Source organism: Phascolarctos cinereus, unplaced genomic scaffold (genome assembly GCF_003287225.1).
Source record: "Phascolarctos cinereus isolate Bilbo 61053 unplaced genomic scaffold, phaCin_HiC Scaffold_1;HRSCAF=81, whole genome shotgun sequence".
NCBI classification, from domain to species: Eukaryota; Metazoa; Chordata; class Mammalia; order Diprotodontia; family Phascolarctidae; genus Phascolarctos; species Phascolarctos cinereus.
The window spans coordinates 135736084-135748225 of record NW_027555514.1 but is presented as its reverse complement, the minus strand read 5'-3'; the positions used below and the strand labels follow the sequence as shown (position 1 = coordinate 135748225).

The following is a 12142-nucleotide window of genomic DNA, read 5'->3' as shown; positions in this document are numbered from 1 at the left end:
AGCATGTTACATGACAAAGTCTTTAAAAAGTTTTTGACAAGACATAAAAATGAGCCAAATCAAGCAGCATGAAATTTAATACAGGTAATAGTCAACTCACACAATTTAGTTAGAAAAATAAACTTTATTGCTATAACATGGGGGAGTTATGGCTGAGCAACAGTTTGTGTGAATGAGATCTGGGGTGTTTAGTGAACTGCAATCTCAAGATGACTCAGTAGTGAAACTTAGTGGACACAGAAGCTAATGAGATTTTAGGGTGAATGACATGAGGCATGGCATCCAGGACCGGGGAAGTGAAAGTCCGTACTGTCCTGGCCACACTGTATCTGGCAGTATTGTGTTCAGTTGTGGCCACCACATTTAAAGAGGGACATTAATAGGTCAGACAGCTTCAAGAGGAGCTCAACCAGGATGGTAAGGGGCCTCAAATCATGCCATATGAAGAATGGTTGCAATATAGTTAGAAGAAGAATATGCTTACAGGGACTGTAACAGCTATCTTTAAGTATCTGAAGGATAGTTATGGGGATAAAGGGAGGGATTAGACTTGCGCTGTTTTACTTCACAGGTCAGACTTAGAAACAGTGGGCAATGTGAACAGAGAGGGTTTTATGTCGGTGGGGTGAGGGGGTGGACTGTTTTAACAATTAGAGCTGTTCAAAAGTGGAGTGCTTACTTCTTCAGTGTCCACTGCTTCAGGCAATAGTGGATTCTCTCTTATAGATGGCCTGCAGGTAAAAACTTGTCAGACATGTTTGGAGGAGGGATTCTTTGACAGGAATGTCCTTATTTTAAAAACAAACAAAAACCCTTTTAATTCTGGTATTAACTGCCTAACTTTTCAAATGGTCAACCTATATCTCCTGCTTCCATTCGCTTCTCCCATCATGCCTGAGCACTTTGTGATCTTTTCATCTTTATCACTAAACCTGTTTTCCTTTCTAGCTTTTTTTGTTTTAATTCTGCATTATCATTGTACCCAAGTACAAAATGCTGGAGTCATCTTGGACTCTTCCCTTTTCATTGCCTATATCCAATTAGTAACCAAATTCTTTTGATTATTTCTTGAGTTCTCTCCTGTTTGTTTCTCTCTTTCTTTCCAGCAACTTTTATCAATACCCTAGTCTCAGCCTTTATCACCTTTGTCATTGACAATTGAAACAGCTTCCTCTTTCCTCTGCTTAGAGTCTCTGCATATTCCAATTCTTCCTACTTATGCCTAACAGATTATTGTTCCTAAAACCCTTTTATTGAGTCGTTTCCTTGCTACAGGACCTAAATTAGTTTCCTACTGTTAATAGCTTAAAGTCTGAACTTTTTAGCCTGGCATTCAAGATGCCCCTTACTAATCTGTTTGATCTTTATTGAGCCAATTCTTATCTCCATATGAACTCTCTACTTCTTCCAGGCTAATTTTCTCACTAACACATCCTATATTCCTTCCTGACTCATTCTTTGCTCATTGAGTTATTTGAAATTATCTTTACTTTCTTCTCTGATTAATCAAATCCTGTTTATTGTTTAGAGTTAAGGTCAAGTCATATTTCCTCCACTGAGACCTGCTCTAGTCATCATGTCCACATTAATTATCCATTCTCTGAGCTCTCACAATACATATGTTTGTGTGGGAGGCAACCTAGTACAGTAGAGAGAGGGTTGTACTTTGAAATTAGGAGAGGCCTGCATTTGAATCCTAATGTTGACACTTAGTAGCTGTGATTAGTGAGTGGGTAAATCACTTAGCCTTTCTGGGCCATGGTTTCCTCTGATGGAAAATGAAGGTAACAATATCTCTCAGTAAACTGTATAGGATGCTACACACACACACACACACACACACACACACAGTAGGAGATCAGGTTCCTAGAGCTAGGCTAGTTCCATCTCCCTCTGAGGGTTCTATAAAAGGACAAATTACAGTCCATAGGCCAAATCTGGCCCACTACCTGATTTTATATGGCTAGTGAGCTTAAAAATATTTTTAGTATTTTAAAATTATTTTATTGTATTTTTAAAATGTAAAAAACATTGTTTGCTTATTAATCATATGAAAGCAGTGGGCTGGATTTGGTCCCTGGATCAGTTTGCTGACCATTGTTCTAAAGTGACCCCTGAGGGATGGGGGGTGGGGGGGTACGTGATTCTCATAGTCTCAAACCCCCATACTGGAAAATTTTCAGTCATTGAACAGGGATTAGCTTCTCAGCTTTATTTAGTCAATTAACATCCATTAGCTTTCACAAAGGGTTATTTATTGAGAATATATAGCAAGAATAGAAGAGACATCTGTCCACAACATGCCCACATTTTCCTTTGTACTGCATCAATCCATGGAGAGAGTGGGCTCAAACTTAAAATCTTCTATGTAGCATTTGCTCTACCTCCCAGGGTTATTGTGAGGATCAAGTGTGTTGATATTTTTAAAATCTTTCTTCACTTCCTCTGCCCTTCCCTCAATTCATTCCTTCCTCTCCTTCCTCCCTCCTTCCATTTCTTCCTCTCTTTCCTTCCTTCCTCCCTCTGTCCATTCCTTCTCTCCCTTCCTTCATTTCTCCCTCTCCTTTCTCTCTCCCTCTGTTCCTCTTCTTCCTCCATTCCCTCCTGCCTCTTTTGTTCCTCTTTCCTCTCTTCCTCTTTCCCTTCCTTGGTTCCTCCTCCTTCTTCTTGCCTCTTTTGCTCTTTCCTTCCCTTCCCTTCCTTTTCTCCTTCTCTCTTCCACTCTTTCTTCCCCCTCAAAGCAGGAAAAAGCAAAAAGAAAAAAAACCCGAAACACAGGGCTGTGTTAATGGACCTCAGTTCCTAGGTAGCAAGGGTTCAAGGCTTTTCACTACTTACAGCCTTACTGCATGTTTCTCTCTTCGAATACATCTAGGAAGGAAAAGGAGGCTTTTATATTGTTCAGTTAGTGTCTTTGGAATGTACCCCAATCCTGTCTCAACAGCCAACTAAAAGTCTATTTTTTCCACATTTGGTTAGCTAACCAGAACCAGTTACAGAGAATCTGCACATACTCCAAATCAGGGAATAGAGCTCTCTTTCATTATATGACAACAAAACTTCCTGGAATCAGGCTCCCAGCCTCTTCCCCATGGGGACCAACACCAACCAAGTACACTCTGCACATGCTCGCTAGCCTCACCCTACCCCAGTCACAAGGATCAGTGAGTTAATGTATGTGAAGTACTTTGCAAACTTTGAAGAAATGTGTGAACACCAGTTCAATAATGTTTTATCATGCCATTTGTAGGATCTTAGAATTGACCTGAAAGTAAATTATTATTATCCATTCATTTTACAGAAAAGAAAAATGAAACATTTGGGCACTGAATGAATGGCTGAAAAAGAATTTATTAAGCAGTTACTATGTGCCAGGCATTGGAATAAGTTCATGGAGCACTAATACAAGCAAACTAAACAGTCTCTGTATTCAAGGAGCTTATATTCTATTGCAGGAGACAGTACATAAAGGGGAGCTGCCAGGAGTGGAACATAAGCTTGGTATGGTTTAGAAATGGTTGGAAAGTGATATAGAGGCCTGGTTTCACACAGAATAAGGCAAAGGCTCACTTCTTATGAGCAGAACCAGGAGAACATTGTGCACAATAACAGCAAGATTGTAATGATGATCACCGGTGAAAGACTTAGCTACTCTGATCAATACAATGATCCAAAACAATTCCAAAGGACTCCTGATGAAAAATTCAGTTCACCTCCAGAGAGAGAGAAAACTGATGAACTCTGTGTCTAGATAGAGCATATTTTTTAAGCCTTTACATGCATAATGAGTGTCACTTTGCTTACCTTTTCAATGGTTATGGGAGAGGCTGGAGAGAGGATTTGCAACTCAAAATTAAAAAAAAACTCACTTAATTAGAGCCCCAGGGCAGGCTCCAGGCTTCCATGGGAGTGGGTTAAAGATGGCCAGGGTACATGCTGTCTTACATTATTACTCAAAGCATGTGGAATAATGTTTTTTCAAACAACTATAGTTTTAGAAATATGTACAGTATTTGTCTTACAGGATTGTTGTCAGGATCAAATTTGATGTCAAGTGATTTTCATACTTCAAAGCACTATAAAAATGTCACTTGTTATAGTTAAGTTTTTCAATTGTGTTGCTCAAAATATTGATTTCAAAATATAATTTCAGGCTAATGCTCTTAGAAAATTCTCCTGGTTATTACAAAGCTTTTTTTTTAAAGAATAAAACTATAGCTGTTTGAAAATATATTATTCCACATGCTTTTTAGCAGTCTTCAGTATTTTTATGTACAGTTGTATAGTTATGATATGGATATCCTTTTATGTCCTCATTTTTTTTTCATTTGTTTGTCCCATATTCTCTTGTAGATTGTCTTCTCCCAGGCTTGTTCACATCTATTATTTCATTTGATCCTCACTACATGGCACGCAGAACTACTAATTTACAGCTTGGAAAACTGAGGTATAGAGAAGTTTAATGGATATCTAGCTAATATCAAAAACAGCTAGAACTCTATCCAATCTCCTGACTTGGATTCTAGTAATATTCAGTGCTTACTCAATAAATCCTATTGATAAATTCTGAGCAAATTTGTTCTGTCACCCCCTCTACCCACATTAATGTAATTAAGAAGATAATCTAGCCCTTTATTAGATGAAAAATACTTCTTCAATTAAGTTATAGCATAAAAAGTATGAAGTAGGTGTCTCGACCATTCCAAGATAACTTTCATTGGATCAATCAACTAAAGTTGTAAGCTATGTTCTTTTGAGCAAATCTATGATTGATTTGGAATGGTTGAGCTATTGGGTAAAATCAGATGATTAAATGTATTGAGGTTGACTGAGAAAATTAGACAATTGACAAAATTAGACAATTAGAAAAATTCCTCTCTATCTTATAGATGGGATTTGAGCAAAACAGCAACAATAATAAATCAAGGTTTGGGTGTGCTTTGAGGAGATAAACCTGAAAGATAAACAGGGAGGGGAGAGGAAAGAATAGGCATGGAGGACATGTCAAATTCTTTTCTTTCCCTCATTCCTCCTCCATTGATCATATCACATTGAGACTGGACTAGTAAAACAATGCATCTATCTACAAACTGAAAAAGGACAAATTAGACACATTGATGAAAGGCAGAGAGAAATGAAGCTGTAGACTCTTGTAAAGGCACTGACCCTTGGAGTCCAATAGAGAGCTAAATTTCAGGAGAACTTCGAATACTCCATGAAAGGAGAAAAGGACTTCCAATAATCCAGAGCTATGGGATTAACTTTTTACCAAATGAGTTTTCTAAGTTTGAGCCTATTCACCACAGACACACTGTGTGTCCAACAGGAGAGCATGTCCCATGCTTTTGGAGAAATTAATTTTCTACTAACATTATACTATGACAGTAAATATCCTTGGGGCAGCTAGGTGACACAGTGGATAGAGCTGTGGCCCTGGATTCAGGAGCACCTGAGTTCAAATCCGGCCTCAGACATATAACACTTACTAGCTGTGTGGCCCTAGGCAAGTCACTTAACCCCATTACCTATCCAAAAAAAAAAAAAAACAGTAAATATCCTTTGTATAAAGCTTAGTTAATTCTGGCTGGTAATCAATATCAGACAGGAACTCACTATACAATATAACTCAAACCTTTCAGGGTGTACCCTAGAGTCTTGAAAGGAGAACTAATTTTCCTCTGGGGACTCAAGCCACCATTGGGTTGGGAGAATGACCCTGGAGAGGTGATACATAAGAATCAATAGTTCAATTCAAGTATTAATGTTTCTAAGAAAATAAACTTTTTAAAAAAAGTGTTCTGATGCCTTTTTTGTCCCCAATGTGATGAGCCAGAATACTGTGCCCTTCAATTACATTAGAATAATGTCTCATTGATCTGAAAGATAATTGATGTTTACTCCTTTGAGTACCAAATTATTTTTATTTTAATGGCTTATAATGGAAATCTTTCTAAAATGTGCCACATTTATTCTTGCTTTCTAAAACAATATATGTTGAACATAAGTTAACCTTTTGGAGATGAAAGCTTATTGTAATAAATATCAGTTACTATACAGTGCCATAGCAGTAGTACACTTAGAGGTTCCTCAGGCCATAAAGTCTCTTTGCTTCTATGTGAAATATAGCTTACCTAGATTTTAGTAAAGAATTTGACAGTTTCCCAGGCTATTCTCATTGGGGAGAGACAGAAATGGAGGTTAGTTGACATATTTAGAAAGATTTGGAATTGGTTAGAAGGCTGGAATCAGAGAGTGGTCATCAGTGATTTGATGTCAACTTGATAGGAGGTGCCCTAGCTATGCTTGGCCCTGTGCTATTCGAAATTTTTATCAACTACTTGGATGAAGGTATAGATGGAATGTGCTTCAAAATTGCATATTGTCAAAACAAATGTGATAGTTAACAGCCTGAATGGCAGTCAGGATACAAAAAATTCAACAGGTTGGAAACAGTGAGCCAAATTAAGAAAGATTAAAGTTTAATAGAGATAAATGCAAAATGTCATACTTGGGTCCAGAGAATCAACTTCACAAATACAATATGGGAGAGGCATGGGTAGACAATAGTTTGTCTGAAAAACATTTGTAGATTTTAGTGGACTGCACGCTGAACATGAATTAATAATGTGATATGGCAGTCAAAAAAAGCTAATTTTTGGACTAATGCACTGAATTTAAGGAATACTATCCAGGAACAAGAAGGGGATAGTTCCATTTACTCAGATAATATCTGGAGAAGTATTTGGGTTTTTGGCATCACATTTCAGCATCCAGAGAAATATAACCAGGATGGTGAAAGGCCTTAAGTCAATTCTATATGAAGTCTGGTGGAAGGAACTGAGGTTGTTTAACCTAGAGAAGAAATGATCAAGGGGACACATGCTGGTTGTCTTCAAGTACATGAAAGGCTATTAAATGGAATATTAATTATACTTTTTTTCTGTTTGGCCCAAAGGACAGGACTGGGAATACAGGGTAGGAGTTGCAGAGAGACAAATTTAGGGATAGCAATATGAAAACTGCTCCAACCCCTACTCTCAAAGAAATTACAATTGCCCATGAATTGGAAAACCAGCTAAGCATTCTTGCTTGAATTGTGTCTTTAAAAAAAAAAGGCTCTGAGTGAAGGCCTCTTCTATGAATTAAGTGCATCGACTTTAGTGCATGAAGTATATGGCACCTAGTTTGGTTGTTCATAGACCTTTCTTACTTCTAGGTTCTTGGGAGAGTTGAGATAGATAGATAAGTAGTGGTGTAGGGGTAAATGTTTAACAACCTACTCTTTTCCCCTTCAAAAAAAATGTGCAGATGATACCTTTAAGTTTAATTTGCACAATTAACATTTTCTCTATAACTTTCTGAAGTCTAGACAATCAACAAAACAAATTAAGTGTTGGCTGATCTCGGAGGTGAAAATGCTCACACTGAAAACCTAGAAGTTGGTGTTCTGATCTGGTATTAGTTGGCTCTTACATACCATCATATGTAGATAAGTGACCTCTGGATTAGTGAGATGTTTTATGTAATAAGAATATTAGAGGTTTCCAGTTGTCATGCTCTTAAAAATGTCACATAATATAGAGTTAACAGCTCCTTTGAGGGATCAGAGTCATGTTCTTCCATCCTCTAGCTGAATTCAGAGGGTATAGTGGTAACCTCACTAAATGGATGCAATACTGGATTGAGTCAAGAAGATCTGAGCTCAGATCCTGCCTATGACAGTATGACTGGGCAGATCACTTGAACTTTGTTTACCTCAGGCAAATCTCTAGGATTTATCTGCTAAGTAACATGATTGGCGGAAGGAATCCATTATGCTAAGGAATTGCAAATCCATCACATATTTAGAAAGTAAGCTCTTGAAAGACAAAGGTACAAGCCTACCCAGCCTAACAGTAATAGCTAAGTAGCTAAAAGGCTTTCTGGGTCTTTTAGTGGGTAACATTCTTTTTTAAAAAATATATTTTATTTTTACCCCAATTATATATTAAAACAATTTTTTTAAAGTTTTGAGTTCCAAATTTTATCCCTCACTCTCTTCCCTCCTCCCTGTGATAACATTCTTAACATGAATGTTTATTACTGTTTTGTCTTTATGAGTAATTCAAAGGCTTCCATAAAAAGGGAACATTACTTTGTTCAGCACAAACAGCTATAAAACACTTAATTGACTTGGGAAAATTTACCCTCAAATTTTGAACAAGGCTTATAATAATTAAGCCTTTATTTCTATAAAGGTTCTAAACCACATTTTTAATGTGTGAAGTAGTATGGATCAATTAAATAAAACTGGATATCTTATTCCCTTCCTCTTTTTTCCTCCCTCCTTTCTTCCTTACCTTCCCTCCTCTTATGACTGTATTGAGACAAACTGTCACTTAGACAGCACCCTGAGCTACTTGTGCCATAATTATGATTTCAGTTACAAAGAAATGTGTCTCAAACCACCATCTCTAGGTAACATTGAATGAATGAATCAATGAAGGAAAAAGCATTTATTGACTGCTTACTAGGCACTACTCACCTTGGATACAAAGACAAAAACAAAGACAGTCCCAGATCTCCAGGAGCTTAAGGAAACAATACAGGGGAGTGGTGAGGAGGAGTGGCACTTTGGTCCATAACATCACAAGGAAGGTGACTAAGGCCACAGAGCTGTGTTGAGAAATAATCTATAAACTTTTGATGATGGTCTATAAGTATATATTGTCAAAAGGTTATGCAACAAGAGTCTGATTAGCATTGACTTCAGTGTAAAAAATTTATCTGTGGCATATGAACAGCTCACAAAGCAAACACACAGTCTTTTTGGCCTAATATATTTCCTAGTACACTTTTGTGGAATTCACTAAAAACATCTGCTCCCAGACACAGTTTGTCGCAGTTGGCAAAAGGAAGGTGCATGGGCTGCTTTACATTGCAGCTGGCTGTCATTTTTGTGTTGAGCCCTTCCTTTTTTGGTGTTTTGAAAGGTAAAACAGGGACCCAGTTATGCTAATAAATGGTCAGCTAAAGAGATAAATTTAACCTACTTCTCTACCAATTGGAAGCTGAAGCTGGTACCATCTCCATCTTTCCTCTTTAACCCACAAACATGAATTGTGTAGCTTAGAAAAAAGTAGTACAATGAAAAGGATTGTTTCACATGAGAAGAAAACAGTCATCTCAAGAGACCCGTTAGAAATATTCACTCTGGGAGATAGATTTACACAGCTACTCCTCTAGACAAAAACACACACAAAATATGAAAATGTTAAGATTAATCAAGTAATTTTATTTCATATTTACCATTCTGCAGCAACCAACATGAACATCTGGGTAAACAGAATCTCATGAAATAATCTGCTGCAAAAGCTGACTTCAGTAATACACGCACATGATAAATTCAATAACTCTGTTCACTGCCAGAAATAAAAAAAAAATGGCTTCAAGAGCAAATAACACTGATTCGTACTGTGCTCAAGCACTAGTCAACAAATCTATTAAACTACACAGGGAAAAGAAATCAGAGAGGCTTTGTTATCTTACTAGGGACACCTTGTTGAAATGGGCGGCTCTACCTCTTTATACCAACAGAAATAGGGAACCTCCCACATCATTTAGGATGTGATTATAAACACAAAATGTTATAATCAAAAGCAAGTTCAAGAAATTTCAGGCTGCAAAAACTTGCAAGATACAAAGCTCAAATTCATATGTTTCTTTTCTCAATTATGAATACTTTCACTAAACATAAATATTTTAACATATATTAATTTTTTTCTGACATTCAAAATTGTAAAGTCAATATGGCAGAATTATTGTTAAAAGCACATATGTACAAATATTTTTTCATACATAAAGTATTTGGCATAATTATAACAATCATACTGCATACACAACTGTTTGCTTTTATTTTTTTTTACACATAATGGTATCTCTTATTAAAATTAACCAGTTATGTACAAAAATACTTGAACATTTATTATAGAAAACCTCTATAACCAGCCTCAACAGCGTATACCTGCTGGATGGTTTCACTGAGAGAATATAAAAAAGTGGTCACCACCTTCCAGTTTAAGCTATCGACAAAAGCAAACACAGTTAAACCAACATGAGCTTCCCAACAAAAGAGGGAAAATATTTTAACAGTATGATTTTTAAATACAGTTCATATGTCTATTATCAAGTGAGTGTTATAAACAGTCAGTTAAAGAAAAAACAAAGATACAAAATACATACTACATACAAGGTGCTTTTTCCACACTCCTACAACTGGGGCATTAGCATTACTAGCTAGATCTACAGATGCTATGTTGGGAAATTCAAACTAGATTGGACTACAGGTATCTTCTCCAACCAGGGGACAAAAGGGATCATCAGTTAAGTGAGAGAAACTCCACTGTTAAGAAAGTAGAGCCTGGAAGGAATTTTCTTGTTTTGTGAAAAATTGAGAGTCAATAGTGCCTCTGCCTTTTACAAGTTCTGATGCCATGCAGTTGTACTAATCCATATTCTTGAAGGGTTTTTTTTTTACCCCTTCACTTACACGTATTGATTTAATACTGTCCAGCACTGATTCCTGTATCCTTGTTAATGGGACACATTCATTTGTGACTATTTAACACGGGAACATTTGTTCCTCTGCAGTGACCAATTTTATGTAAGAACCTTCTGAAGTCAGCAGGTACAAAATCCAAGTAAACATTTCTACAGAATCTTTTGCTTAGGATAGCTGTTGGAATACTGAAAGTGAATTGCACCTTAAAAAGAAAGAGATAGAGTGGAGACAAGAACACTGAAGAATCGATATTAATGAATCCTCAAAGTTTTACATATGTAGACAGCTGTCAAACTTCAAAAGCAGTCTGAAAGGAGTGTTTTGTCTCCAGAACAAAGGTACTCCTCAAACTTGATGCTTGCAACCCCTTCAATATATACTTTAAGTAACTGGCCTTCAACCTGATTTTCAATGATGTACGATTTTCTTTCTGCTTGTAAAAAAGCCACAAACCTCAGCCCTACTTACCGAAGTCTTCTAGAATAAGGACAATTGTGTTAGAATATGCACTGATTTAAATAAGCTTTCTTGTAGTATCAAGTATTCAGTAAAAAGTATACAACTTTAACACAAATGACAGCATTGTGTTGATTTTAGATTAGACTATGTAAAAAAGTAAACATAAAAAGATACAAAAAAGTCTATATCACTATTTACCACTTTCAAATTAGAATGTTTTAATGCAATTCTCTCATCAACACTTCCTGTAACATCTGGCCTTCTAGATCAGTAATTTTATTTAATATTGTGCAACATAATATTAATAAGCAAGTTTTATTTCATTTATTTAAAGAAAAAATCTGGGTAAAATATTAAAGTGCCTACACTAAATTTCTTCTCACCATACTTTTATTACTTTGTAAATGGTAAAGAATTCATTTCAAGGGAATAGAAAAGTGACTTATAATTGAGAGACCTTCCGAGGAAGGGGTCTGGGCCGAGGGACTTGTTCGGTCCTCCTGCTGCCATTCTCTAGGTTGGTTGATCGGGCCAACAGAGGTTTGGGTGGCAAGGCGGGAGGCTCCGAAGTAACAGGGATGGAAAGGCTGTGAGGTAGCGGAGTGGGGCGCCTCAAAGTTCGTTCATAAACGCTGTAAGGAGGTGGTGTTTTACTTTCCTTCCTCACTGGCTCTTCAGGCACACTGTAGGTCAACATGCCGACTGTCTGTTCATTCACTGGGTTTTCAAAGCCTGAAGTTTCAGACGTGCTACACCGGCTCAAGGATGAGATCCCACTGCTGTAACTTCCTGACAAGACCGGCGAGTTGGATATTAATCCTGAAGAGTGATACTCCACTGGAGACGGGGTAAATGATTGCATGGAACCCTGTTCAAAAGCAAAGCGAAAATGGAAAGGGACAAAAGAATGAGAAACAAAAGAAAATAGAGCAGAAAGATGAGAGCAGAGCAACAGTGAGAGCTTATATCAAATCAATAGTGAATTGCCTGGAATGTCTTCTTTAATCCACCTTTGCCTGTTGAATTCCCTAGGAATCAAGCTGTAGAACAGGACAGGAACTCAGAAACCATTCAGCACAACCAATTCATTTTATAGATGAAGAAAGTGAAACAGAGGTAGTAAGCATCGGAGGCAGGATTTGA

The 12142-nt window shown here is 37.1% G+C and overlaps 1 protein-coding gene across 4 annotated transcripts in view; it reads right to left on the bottom strand.

The window, feature by feature from the left end:
* Positions 1-9253: 9253 nt before the first annotated feature.
* The window catches only part of DOCK4 (dedicator of cytokinesis 4), a 554933-nt gene continuing 552044 nt past the window's right edge, over positions 9254-12142 (bottom strand). For all 4 annotated transcript variants that reach the window (XM_020984638.2, XM_020984640.2, XM_020984641.2 and 1 more), the window contains one exon: positions 9254-11867. In XM_020984638.2, coding sequence (XP_020840297.1) covers positions 11442-11867 — 426 coding nt within the window. In that variant the 3' untranslated portion in view covers positions 9254-11441. The remainder of the gene's footprint in view (positions 11868-12142) is intronic.